The sequence below is a fragment of the Nestor notabilis genome, unplaced genomic scaffold, assembly GCF_000696875.1.
Source record: "Nestor notabilis isolate BGI_N333 unplaced genomic scaffold, ASM69687v1 scaffold4134, whole genome shotgun sequence".
Classification (NCBI taxonomy): Eukaryota; Metazoa; Chordata; class Aves; order Psittaciformes; family Psittacidae; genus Nestor; species Nestor notabilis.
The window spans coordinates 32780-47304 of record NW_009926759.1 but is presented as its reverse complement, the minus strand read 5'-3'; the positions used below and the strand labels follow the sequence as shown (position 1 = coordinate 47304).

General features: G+C 39.0%; 1 protein-coding gene across 1 annotated transcript in view; it reads right to left on the bottom strand.

Annotated features, from left to right (window-relative positions):
• Positions 1–5439, bottom strand: part of COBL (cordon-bleu WH2 repeat protein) — a 108487-nt gene extending 103048 nt beyond the window's left edge. The window contains exon 1 of the mRNA XM_010013712.1: positions 5231–5439. Coding sequence (XP_010012014.1) covers positions 5231–5430 — 200 coding nt within the window. The 5' untranslated portion in view covers positions 5431–5439. The remainder of the gene's footprint in view (positions 1–5230) is intronic.
• Between the last annotated feature and the right edge of the window lie 9086 nt (positions 5440–14525).

Sequence of the window (14525 nt, the reverse complement as noted above, 5' to 3'; positions counted from 1 at the left end):
TTGCGGTAACTTATTTTGGCACTGCCCCCAAGTTGCAAATGTCTGTATTTCATAACCATGTTCAATTCATGTGTAACATACCACGGACCAAAAGAAACATTTACACTTTCTAAGTCCAAACTATAGGAGAACCCCACCCACACTGATGTTTACATGAATATTCATTAAGCTGTGCAGAAGTCAGCATTTAAGTAAGTGTCAGTCCACCTGATACAGATCTTAGCTTCTCTGTTTACAGACATACTTTGTTTAAACTGAAATTTGCATGTGTTTTTTCCTCTCAGCCTCATTACTATTGTTTCAGACAAAAGCAAATAACCTGGCAGAACCGCAATATATAGTGTTTTATGTGCTAGACATTTCTATTTAAAGTGGAATGCTAATATATTTCTGTAGCGCATAATATTGTGATAATTCATGCAAATTTGGACAGTTATCTTGCCTCATGTAAACTACTTCATTAAAAGCACTTCTTAAAAAAAAGATCACTTTTTAAAAAAAAATATAGTTCATCAAAATAACAGTTTGATTCCATGCACCTTCCACTGAAACTGTGAAATATGTTCAGCAGTAACAGTACAACCGCAAGATTAGAATCCATACCAGCCACCTGAGAAAGTAAGTTGCAGACAATCACTCAAGTTAAACAACTTCTTTCCAGATAATGAACAACCTAAGAATCTAGCCAAATCTGAAGTTTCATCTTACTGCTGATAACAGAGCAGGTGTGTGTTAAATGTAACACTTAAGGAAGTCTGCAACATCCCATCCTGAGCCATGCTGCTCAGAATACGCAACTGTTCCATCAGAAGTATCCCCAGGCTTCGGCTGTACCATTTAGGAGTACAAATTAAGCAGTATCTCCAAAGCTTCTGAAACAACTTCAAAGTGAATAGCATGCTCTTCCCAAAATGTAAAGTTTGGAAAATAGTTTCCTCAAAACTTCAAAAGGATAGAAAAAAAAATTGGGGGTGGGGAAGAAGGGAGGGGAAAGGAGGGAGACAAAAGATTTCTACAAACATAATTCAAAATTAATGTGTTTCCAGAGAAGTAAGAGATATGGGAAGTCCTTTCAATAAAGTTATTAAATCAGATTTCAATTTCACCAACTTGAAAAATTTTCCTTCTAAACTGTAATACAGTACAGCTTGATTTTCTAAAGAAGTTTCATTTTAAGTAACTCCATGTATATGTCACACCTAGAAGAAAGCCACTAAACACAGCAAGAGAATGGTACTGAGCCATCTACTAATACTGACTAACTTTTCTTTCTAACTTTTCACTGAATATAGTTCTTGGAAGATGCAGAGAGGGGTTCCTTCATTTGCTTCCATCTTGTTCCAGACATACCTGCGCTTTATTTTAACCTGCTTTTGAGACCTGTTAGAGACCATACTCTTATTTTTAAAAATTCAGGCAGGTCTGATCATAAAGGACTAACTCTAAAGCCAAAATGAGTAAGTGTCTCCTGCCTTTACAACTACTCAGAAACACATTGATTTCTTATTTTAATAAAATGTTTCTGAAATTTTGTCTGGAGAGACCAAACACTGTGACAGACACCGAACAATAATGACTGATAAGCAAATGCTACAGCACAGCAATAAAACTGGAGGATGAACCCAATTTAAGATTCAGACAACTATTTTTAGCAAAGGAGAGTACTTTCTGTTCTGATATTCTTTACTAAGCTGTTTGACATTTAACACCAATTCTGGACAGTAAAGAATAACTACTTTGTCAGCAACATTTATCAGGCTGAAGTCATGATGAAGTTTGAGCATGTCAGACCAATTGTGTCCTACTGAACAAAGACACCTAGAGTTTAAGAGGCAGAAAGCAACTGAGTTGTTTTGGGTGTAGCTTGGCCTGATGTCCTTAGATCACACAGAGAAATCTATTTTAGAATACAGCCTTGCACATCTAGGAAATAAATGTGTAGGGTTAAGTTGTACTCTATCAAATGACATTGACTTTCCTATTACCTTCAACTTTTGTGTTACAAATGCCCATTAAAAAACAGTCTCAAACTGGAAGAAAGAATCTTCTTTATTTAGGTCAATGCCAAACACACATTAGCAATCTAAAGTGACAACTGACTGGAAAAGACACAGTGGTGTAAAGGGGATGACCTGAAGTCTCTGATGTTTTCACTGTCTTCATTTAAAAACAGAAAATAGTGTTAGTCATTATCATCTTCTCAGGCTCAAAAGCACAGCAGGCACTTCATGGAAAGATGAAACGTTTTCCTACACAACCAGCAGCAATGCATACACTAAATACCAAGCTGTACTATTTATTTCCAAAATCTGGAATAAGCTGTTTGTTACAAGATGGCAATAAACTCTTAAAAAGAGACTGTCAGCTTGACTTAACTTTTATAAATAAATCTACTTTAAAATTCCAGATTCCAATAAAGTATCTTTAAATAGCACAGATTTTCTGGTTTTCTTGAACTGTGTTTCAAGAAAATTTAATGAAAATTTTCTACCCTGTTTTGATATTTATAGGAACTTTCTTTATATAAAAAAAGGAAAACTAACAACATGCTGCTTTGCTTACATACAATAAACAAATTGAAAGAGAAAATTTTTACTTTTAACTTGGTTCATTTATAATAACCTTAAGTGATACTAATTAACTACAGTAGTTATTTTCAAACATCCTCTAGTGTACTTCTGTGAACTGCTTTCCTGAAATTACAGAATCATTTTTCATTATGATGATGCCCAGGGCAAAGTTTTGCAAGTTTTTCTGCAACAGAAAAGCTATTTCCCCAGGGTACTCAAGAACAGATTTTGCAGAATGCACTTTTAATGATGGCAGTGAAAATACTCAAGATTTATAGCACTATAAACAACAGCAGAATTTGTCTGAAATGTCCTTTCATGATATCACCATAGATAAAAAGAATGAACAGGGAAAAGAATTTATTACCTGCACTAGCTCCCAAACTTGCTTCGAACTAAACGAAACACTTCTTTCTTTTAATCTAGTATCTTCATCACTAAATGCTTACCTCTGCTTATCATTGTGCTTTGTAGCTGTCCAGGTCGCTGTGTCAAAACAGTGCAAAAAGATGAGAACACCTGGGCTTTCACCCAAACCTGGACACTTAAGACAGTTCATCCCCTAAAAATTTCAGATGCACTTCACTGCGTTGGGGTTTTTTTGGTTGCATTCTCCATCTCTAAAAACATGAACCAGTGTTCATGTACAGAGAATTTCATCTTGCAGCAGTTACAAAGAATAGCTGCACACATGAGGTCTGTTCACAGTCTGATGCCATTGTAATATAGGGCTCATTACAGGGTATACTTTTCGTATTTCGTAACTTGTTAGGATGATTTACTTCCCTCCTTAGTTTCCATTATCTTCCATTTCCCACAGGTGACTATTAGTGCCTGACATCTGTCACTAAATCTCCACTCCAAGTGCTCAAGACAGAGCTGAGGGAGAATACCTGCTACTTGTGTTAGGCGCTGGTGATACTCAGATTAGCACAAGCATGAAATTAATAAATCAGGGGCCTAGACCTGTTATGCAGACAACGGAGAGAAGTGGGCACCTTCACAGAACAACCAAGAGAACGTTTTGGTTGCTTAGAGTGTTTAACACAGACCATATACATAATTCCAGAAAAATGCCTAAGGTTTGATTTTTGACATTTCTTTCAGGTTTTAGTCCACAAACTAAAGACTCTAATAATTGAAATACTCAGTCTCAGTGTATGTGATAGCAATGGCAGGGATAAAAAACACCTGTGAGAGACAGCATGTTTCCTGGACAGTGATTTTCCATTTGTTCTCTGCTCCTGTAACTTCTACGTTCTTCTTAAAACACCACTCTTGTAGTGGCCTTAGAGTGGTTTTTTTTTCAAGGAAAAGAAAGTATTTTCTAACCAGGTGGCAATTATATATCTCTCTATACAAAATGCTGCATGAAGATTAGCCTCTTGTTAGCTCCCAGGTGACTTGCATTTGCCAATGAAGCATTACTTTCTTTGGGACCTAACGGCCAGTGCGTTTCATGTCCTGTTCTACTTTCTAGGCTTGTTCTCTTCTTTCTCTCATGAAGTCCAAATCTCCCTATAAAAGCTCAATCACTAAATGTATAATTTGAGAGCTCTGATAAGCACGGCTTTCCTTTAAAACCTTTAACATCACTCTGGTTTTGGGGCTGACACACACAAGTTGCACTAGTCTCCAAAGTGTGCCTAAGCAAACACTAATTCTTACAAGAAAAGTAGGGGGAAGAATAAAGTACCAGACACTACACACTGCTATACACATCCTCCTCAGCTATCAGTACACACTAGTTGACAAACCATCAAAACAGACTAATATATCAGACCAACAAGAGTAGTTTCACAGGAATGCAGACTAACTACTGCAAAACCCAAACATAAAATAAGCACAGACCCTGATTTATCATCAGGCATCTATACATCCTCCTAATCTGGTATTATCCCTTCCTACAGTTTCTTGACCATACCATTGTTTGCTACAGTTTCATCATAGTATTGAACATATTTTTAGAACACTTCCAAATTCTTTCTTAAAGTAAGTCTTCCTCTTTCAAAACAGTTCTTACAGAGAGAATGAGAAAGAAGAGCTCACATGGTGAAGAAAATTATCTCAAAACTGCCTTTCCAGTACAGTTTGCCCTTGATTGTACCCTTTGACAAGGAGAACCTGTCTTCCTGTGGAAAAAACCCAATACACTTTATACAGAAAAGGCTTTCTAAATACCAGCAGATGCTTTGCTGTCTACACAACTGCAATGTATTTGTGAAGGCAGGATCTCTGAATGCAATGAATCATTCATCTTCTGAGCTTGCTTCTCGGCACGACTCCAGACAAGCATTCTGTCAGGATTGCTGTTTGCCAGCAGCACCTACTTTCACTGCACCAAATCCCCTCTGTATTATGAGATGTGATACAACCTAACACTAGCCCAGTGACACCACATGGAAGATACAGATCCATACATGCATTGAGGGTAATTCATTGGGAAGAGAGTGACAAAATCACTGCTAAATCCTTCCTGCTCCAGCAGAGAGGGTCCTTTATACATAGCTCTCAGAAGACTCTGGTAAAAAAGCCGCCTATAATGCAGAAAGAAGCATGGCAGAGAAACTCCATCAACTCAGAAAGGCAGACATTAGGATCAGCAAGTACACCACTGGGAACAGAGGGCTCCAGAAAGCAGGAACTAATCAAAGTCTTACCTTCCTTGTACTGTGCTCTTCTGCTCCACCCCGCTGGGTAAAATAACTGTGAAGTCCACCGATCTGTTTATCATGTTCTCCTTCATGCTCACAAGGTTCTGATCAGAAATCAAAGATGTGTCTGCGGGTGACTTGCGCTCACTGTGAATTCTACTTGCTGTAGAAGGTTGACTTGGTGGAGGAGGAGCACGAGCTTTCATTTTTCTCCTTGAGAAATAAAGGCAAGAAGAAAATCAATCACTTCTCATGAGCAAAGTATAAAAAAATATGCTTTTTCAGCCATAATCTCACATTGTTTAAAAAAGCTTCTCTAATCCAAGTCACTTTACAATGAAACTTTTCAATGGACTTGCATTTTATTTTTGCCTCCTCTCTAAAAATATGCTAATTTTTTAATGATGCACTCACTCCTACTGTTTGCTTTGCATGCCCCAAGGGATGAATCAGTTCCATAATTAGGATATGAAATAATCATCATTCTGTCAAGTATAAAGCATGCTCCTCTGAAGAGATTAACAGAAAAGCTGGGTCCAGTCCAGACCTGACTCAAGAAAGAGTTGTATTTATGTACATGAATGTTTCCTCCAAGTCAGAGTGGCAGGAGTGGAAGCAGGGTGAGGTTTCATTCAGCTATATTTGGGTTCCGCAGTATTACTCTACTTGAAGTATCATCTCTTCCTCTGCCCTGAGTAAGTAGCATTAAATCTGGCTCATCATACTTCATAGGGAAACAGCATGGAAAGGTCAACCGTGAATGGTATCACTTCTTACTGTGCAACTAGCACTAAGAGACTGCAGTTCTTTGAAAGCACCCCGAAGAGAACTCATTCTCCAGTAGTAAGCTATATGTCATGTGTGACACACAGAAAAACTGCACAACTTGCACCAAACATGCAGCATACTTTACAGAGATATAAAATCACCACAAACTCAAAGTTTACTTCACTGGCAAGCTGCCAGACAGATAAGCACCATATGTGTACTGTTAAACTTCTGAATAGCTGGCCTCATACCAAGCACATGTCTTAAGGGGATTAATTCTGATGATTAATATCCCAGTGACCTCTTCTGACTAGATTTATGCCTAGTTTAAGTCAGATTTTAGTGTAACAGATGGAAAAAGCAGTAAAATATTTACTGAGGAATTATTACTCAGGCTTACTGCCTGCATTTTTGAATCTGCCTGATTCTAGGGCACAGGAAGAGAGCAGACCATGATTCTGCACATCGTTTTCACCCTGCAAACAACATAAAAAGAGGTCCAGAAAAGAGGAGTACAGAGAAAACACTCTATGCTTAATACCATGCAAAGCTTAATGGTTGAATCAGTCAAGCGCAAACCTGTGTTCAGGAAAAAAATAAAAGAATTAAAAACTGAACAGAATTAATACCAAACCAAGCACTTCTTTAATTAGAGACAATCTCTTTTCTCACAGATAAAAAGACTAACACACAGTTATGTTAGCTTCTGACAGAGAAAAAAAAATGAAAAAAGAGCTACATCAGATAACACACACGCACAAAAAAAAGAGTTCAGAAATATTCCAAACCCTCCACACTTTTTAATCAGTGTTTGCGTTTGACTAACAATTTCTATGATATGTCTCATATTGCAAAAAATCACTACATTGCCCTGAAAATGCATATTTCAGTGAGACCTCAGCAGGACACTGCAAAATTAGCAGTGATGCAGATTCTTTCTTTCATTTCACGTGTGCATAAGAAATGGCATTCCTCTACAAATACACAAGGAGAGCTACCTCCACATTCCATATTTACTAGTGTACAGCAATTGCTCTTCCATGGGAAATGTTTCCTCAACGTTCACTTTTTATCCTGTATAAACCCAATGACTCATGCAGTCATCAGTCACTAACTTGCAGCTCCTACACTCCTCCCCATGGAGGTGGTGATAACAAGTTCAAGAGTTTGCTGTTTGCCAAACTACCTTGACTTTCTGTGTGTCCATGAACCAAACTCTTACTTACTTGTCTATAACAAATAAAATAAAAAATAATTGGGATTCATCTTTCTACTCAGATCCCTTTACATTTGGCTACAGTTGTTATTTGTAAGCAGGTGGCGAGAGACATGCGAGTTTTGCATAAATCCAGATCGTGCCAGCGTAGTTTTACAATCATGCAGTGCAACATTTAAGGACTTCAGATCAATTTAGAAATGATGTAATTCTTGCCCTCCATAAGAGCAACTGCATATAAGCAGCCACAGAGATTCACATCAATGTTTCTTAAAACAAGCTTTTCTTCTTTTGTTTTTAAAGCTTGTCCCATAATGGGGGGGGGGGGAGGGAGAACAATTCCGGTACAGTGCTCCTGTCAAAGTACAAAAGAGGGTGGGAAGAATAGAAGCAGGCAAGTGTCCTGAGCCTGGCAGAACGAGGCTCTTTTAATTATGGTTTACCTGAACTTGTAAATTCCAGGTCTCACAGTAAACAGAAATAGAAGAAATAAAACAATGGTAATAAAACAAACATGAAACTGAAAGCAGCTGAAACTGAAGAGATTTCAAACTTCAGGGGAGAAATGATCAATGACTGAGTTTTGAGGCTGATGAAGGAGCTGAAAGTAAACTGTGATCATGCTACATAGTGTTTGTTCCCTGGCAATAACATAAAGCTGCATCTGGTTTTCTGAAGGAACAGGCAAACAAGGCCAGGTACCTCAATACCAATTTACGGCTCCGAAATGGGAGTGCGATTTTTATCTGGCCACTTTTTATATACTCTTTACAGCCAATTCTGCAGTTACAGACCTTGTACAACACTGCTTGGAGCTAAGGAGAGCAGTGTATGTCAGGAAATCAGGCATCATACCATCAAAAGCATCAGCTACACATTAACCAGTGATACTCACTTTACCTCTGTAAGACACCTAACAGTGCATATTCTTTTTGGTATTACATGGTCAGGGCCTTTTAGATACTACAGTTCTCCTTTTCTTCTGTGCAGAAGGGACAGTGCAGGTCCATTTCCTTCAGAGACATCAGAGAAAGAAAAAGGGAAAACATTCCCACTGAAGTCTTTCTAACCTAGCAACAGTTCAGGTGACCTCATATGAACTTTTCCACAATAGAAACTATGTGCTCCCTTGAAACACTGCGACTGCTTTAAATGCCTGGTTTTCAACATTTTTCAAATGATGTATCTCAAACTATTTCAGTGGAAGCAGATCCCTTTAAAGTTCACATTTGTAGAACGATACGTGGCACAGATTTGCATTTCCTAGCCAACTTTCTGAACCATCTCAGAAACTAGCTCCACGAGGCACAGACTTAAATCCACAGCTCTAACTCTACCTTGGATCTGCACAAGCAGCTGCTTTCTGACAGGCTCTAGCAACTGCAGTCAGAAGGTGCTGAGAAGCCTGTTAATACTATTGAATGTGAGTGAGAAAAAGAATTCTGCTTTCTCTGTCACAGCTATGATGGTCATACAGGACAATACAAAAGCATTCAGCAAGAAAAGCCTTTTTGTCCCCCCACTGAAATAATGCAGAGAGAAAGCGTGTGATTTAAAATCCTGTTTAAGCATGGGTACTCTCAACCCTATAAACACAACATACTATTAAAAAGTTGCACACCATTCTTCAGTACAAGTTAAATTCAAAGTAAATTTAGCTTCACAGCAATTTTTTCTCCACAAACATCTTTCCCTGTGCTAAGTCCTAAGATACTTGTTAAGCCCCCTACCTGCTATTACTCTGTGGATGAAGTTACAAGCAGGAACACTTCAAACCTATGATTCATTCATGGTTACACGAATGTTTCAACCTAGTCCTTGACAAGGAAAACAGTAAAAGCAAGCAGCTGATTCTAACACGCAAATGTACAGTGTCTTTTACTGAGACTTGAAATAGTTCATCTCACTTTACCATAAGCTAAAAAAATGCAAATAGCCAGAAACTAATTAGGCAGAATATATAAATAACCTACCAGCACTGGTCTCAGAAACAGCATCAGACTTCTCAAAATGGAAAAGGAAAAATAAGCCGACTGACCAACAAGACCAGTGATTCTGTAGTACAGCACATAGAAGAAATGCAAAAGAAATGAAGAAAAGTTTCACCAGATGAAGAACTTCAAGGCAAGGTAACACAAGCCCTTTGGACCTACACTTTATTAATATATAACTATCAAGTAATAGGATGCAACCTGGACTTTACAATCCCATGCTGCAAAAACATGATCTCTATTTCAAAAAGAAGTGGTCCTGGGACTTCCATCCTCATGGGAATGCTATGCAGAGGTTGTCTTTCTTCTTATATGGTCTAACGTGCATACACAGACACGCACGCACACACAAAGTGAAAAAGTGATACTACATATCCTACATATTTCGATCATGCTCAAGAAAATCTGGAATCCTCTCTGCCCTGCCCTGTAAAGCAAAGGCAACTTTACAGGTCCAGGTCAGACTTCATCCCATGGATATCAGAAGGAATTTGGCAAGAGCTCCAAACAAGAATAAAACCAAAGACCCCAAAACTAACCCACACGAAAAAAGCAACCAGCCCTCAACACAGCAGAATTACAGGCAACATTAATTTCTGATATAGTGAACAACTAGCACAGGACCTCCAACCCAGTGAAGTCAGTTTGCAGTCTTGTCAATGCACAAGGCTGGAACAGTTACAGAGGGTTACTCTCTGAAATCTGTGTACATCCCATCTCGTAAATAGGAGGAATAAATCAACATGTAAGTGCTCAGTGATAAGCACAGTGTGTCCCTTGGGTGGAAAACAGGGAATAGACATTCTCAACTTTCAGGTGGCTGCAGTCCTGTAGTCTTTTGAGGGGAAATCCATGCACATTGCTGTTTGAGAAAAAAAAAAAAAACAAACAGATGAGTACTTTCACTCTCCCTCTCTGTCTCTGGTGACTTGCATTGCACAGCTAGAAACCCAGCCCTGAGGCACACCTTGAACTCCAAACCATGAGGACACACACAGCACCTAGAACTCACTCCTGCCTAGTGATCCAGCCTTCAAAGCAGATACCTTCAGAGAATATTTCTTATTAACTCTTCGTTGCTTATGGCAAAGCAAAGAAAACTGACAACACAGGCTGGGAAAAAGACACCCGCTATATCAGAATTTACAGTATGCCAAGTTTCCTCTTCGTAAGTAAAATCCTTCCAGCTTCTAGATACCGCAGCTCAGAAAAATTACAATGCAACAAAAATGTTAAGGAAATACAAACAGATTATTAGCACCAATGTAAAGCTATCTCAGGACTTTCAAAAATGGAAAACAAAAGTTAAAGAAACCCAACAGAGATGGAGAAGAGAAACTACGAGAGCACCAGAGTATCTATAACTACTAAAGAGGCAGGAGCTGATCCAGCCTTTAAATGTCTCATATACAGAAGTAAAGTACAGGTCTAAAATATATTACTCTTATAGTAACTTATTTCCAGTATTATTTTATATTTCATAACATTTATAATATTACAAAAATATGACACTTTCTAAACAGCTGAAATCTTCAGCAGACACTAAGATCTAATGAACTGGATTACTCCCACGTTGATATGGCTCAGGGAATAGTCCTACACTACTTTATTTTTTTAAATAAGATTATTTTATTTAAACAGACTTTATTTGAATTCCTGGGTATTATGGTACATATAATTATTTTACACTGTTTTCTTTTGTAACATTTATTTGAATTTCATATTACTTTTAAAAGATCATTCCATTTCTGAACCAGGATCACACTGACAGACATGATGAAATGATTCCCTTGTGGGTGTGCTAAAGTCACCCAAAATAGACAGGAAAAAATAATTTGTTTTTGGCAAAGAAATGAAAGTTAATTATATTTTTAATCTTCCATTTGATTCTACTGATGAGAAACCCTACAGCTTTACGTATTTTAAAAACAGGTTTAATGCCAGAAGGGAAAAAAAGAAAAGACCAGAGGCAAACTGAACAAAAGCATTTGCTGAAGAGGAAGCAGGGGTGGAAGTACATGACCATGCTTGCCCAAGGGTGAAATTAGAGAAAAATAAACAAAAATCAAGGTGAGATGATACAGTGTAATGGAAGTAGTTCCTAATGTTGTACCTCTAATTTCACACCTTTCACAAACTTAACCAACCAATCATGAAAAAGCATCATGCTGCAGTTTCCCAGTCTCAAATGTAGAGGTGAATAAGCTCACTGTTATAAATTTTGCTACCGTGGACCTCTCCCCAGATGTGACCCATTTCATGAGAGGCTGAGGTGTGTTCCAACACACGTCAGAGACCTGGCTGCTCTGCTGCTTGTGAAGCACTGCACAGCTGTCGAAGAGAAACCCAGCTTCTATCTGGCTGCAACTACAGACTCCAGCACTGACACTACACAGCTGAACTACCGAGAGCTCATCATCTGGCAGGAATGTCAATTGACTTGGTAGCCTATGGCTAGTATTCTCAAATACACTTATTTTTTTATACATCAACCACACTTTCGGTTAAAAGTGCATTACCTTCCAATAAAGGCCTAATCCTCCTTCCAGTCACTGAGGCGTTCCAGCAAGACCCAGTACAAATTAGTTCACATATCAGTTTGATGACACAGTCAATTTTTAGGGCCAGAAGAAGTCATAAGCATAAACACTTGATTTCCTGCAGTGCAATTCACCTCACTGCTCCTTCAGAAAGCCCTCAGAGTGAAAGCAAGGATGGAGCTGTATGTTGGGTGAACTTTAACTGATCAAGGAATAATATTACAGCCTACAAATGCTTTTACTCCTATTAACCACAGTCACACTAGGGAGCCTAGCAGATCTACCTTTATCAGTTCCCAAAACAAAATAGAACACAAGCCCTAGAGAAAATCTTTTAAAAAGCAGCCAAATCCCAGGATTTGGGTAGATGCCCGCTTCAGTTAATGACTGAATGAACACTGTGAGGTCTGTATCACTAATAGCTGTATCACAGGACTTTTGAGATACCACCCACATGTTCAGTGTGTGGCAAAGACCACACTACAAGCTGGTGCCATCATGTGCAATTCCATCAGGTTGTGCATCAGTAAAGAACAGTGAAATGGGAGAGCAGGTAACATTATGTAAATATTTGCCTCATCTGCTGAAACACGTGCTGAAGAAAAACAGAAGTGTTCTGTGGTTAAAGGCAAGAAAGCATAGATGAGTTTCTCTGGAACATTAAATTCCTGCAATCTAAACTGCAGTACTGCTGCATATTTGAGTCAGAGATACACGAATAGTTGCAACTCTTCAGTTTGGGAGATGTGATCAGAACAAAACTCCACTAACGATTCATACTGGAGGCTGGGTAACAAGCCTTCAAAAACATTTGGTCTAGAAAAGCAAAAGTAGAAAAATAGCACACTACATAGGGATGGTAAAACCATGGTCTTTTTCCAAGGACATCTGTCAGAGAAAAAGATCCAGATGAACCACAGATAAAGGCAATAGACATTTCAGCTTTCGGACGCAAATATGTTTAGCCACCAGCACCTGAGCTAAAATTACCTCCCAGGTTCACACTGACCAAAATCAAAAGATTGCCAAGCAATGGCTGTTAAAGTGACTTGAGGGGAACCAGCAATGAATTAGCGCAAAACATTCAGTGACCAACCATCGAATCCTATTCCCACCAGTATTTTTTACTTCTTCCTCTGTTATCCACACACATTTGTTTTTCCCCACTTACACACTACTGAGCTATTAGTCTCACTCCATTACAAGCAATAGTAATGATGATGATAATAGAAGTGATAATAATAATGAAAATATTGCTCATGCTCATGTGAAATGTTATCCAGTTCCTTTACCTGTGACTAAATCAGGCTGCTTTGAGTGGTATGCTTAAATAAGAAAACAGAATGATGCTATTTTAATGTTACTAATGCTTAAGCACAACGGCATTGGTTAGTGTCCATGCTAATATTCCGAATGTAGGACACTCTGTTCTGTTCTCAGTGCTTTCAAATCTTCACTGAGCTGTTTTAAGGATGCTCAGATTAGCAGAAAGGAGGCTACAATCACGCAGACAGACACCCCACACAGAGTTCCCTGCAGACAGCAAATCAAGTGGCCAAACTGCAAAAACCACAAGGTCAAATCATTTAACTGGAGAGACAACTAGCAAGATTCCTTAGCATTATTCATGAAGTTATAGTCAGGTTCATATTGGCTAACTGGATTCTAACTAACCATGCTCACCCGTGGAAAAACACTGGCATGAAAACAAAGCCAAGACTATTTCTAAGCTGGAATCACTGCTGCATTGTGTCCTCCACGTTGCAGGCAAACACCCATCCTTCAGTTGCACTCACTCTGCTACCAGTCAGCTGTGCCTCTGCAAGGGCACTACAGCTGTCACCCATGTGCATGGTGCCACGACTCCACACTGAGCTCTCCAGTAACACTATAAGGTCTGGAAAGGTAACTTATTAGTTGAATAGGTTTTATTAGCACCCAATAATTATGTTAGTTTTCATCATGTTTAATAGCAAACCATGATAATTTGTTTCGAGAGGGGTCAATGACTAAAGAGATGATTACATAAGCCTGAGGCTAGCTCAGACTCGTGCAAAGTCCCCTGAAGTTATAGGTGCTGTACAGATTTCAGTCTCGTTGTCCTTTCTTATCGCTTATCAACAACCACTTTCAATAAGGCTATTTAAATAAACAAATAAAAAAAAATATTGCTTAGCAACACTGATTTATGACCTTTCCTGGGGTGACTTCCACTGTCAATTAAGATGCAACTTTAAGATACACCTGCACTGCACTAACGAGCAAATGTATCCCAGACTGTGCTCTGGTTTTGTGCACACAGACTTTACAACCTCACTACCACCTACTGAGAATTAACCACTCTCTAGAGGCTTGAAGACTCAGTAGTCAGGCCCTACTGCAGCAGAGGGCTTTCTTGATTGTCTGTTTACAAGGGACACAGAAGATCATAGAATCATAGAATACTTAGGGCTGGAAAGGACTTTAAGATCATCGAGTTCCAACCCCCCTGCCATGGGCAGGGACACTGCCCTGGGTTCAGCTATAGCACTCATTTTTACTCCTTCTTAGTAGCTGGTGCAGTGCTGTGTTTTTGACTTTCAGTCTGGGAACAACGCTGATAACACCGATGTTTTTAGTTGTTGCTCAGTAATGTTTACTCTGACCAAGGACTTTTCTCAGTCTCATGCTCTGCCAGGGAGGAGGAGAAGCCGGGAGGAAGCGGAGGCAGGACACCTGACCCAAACTGGCCAAAGGGGTATTCCATACCTCACCACATCATGCCCAGTATATAAACTGGGGGGGGT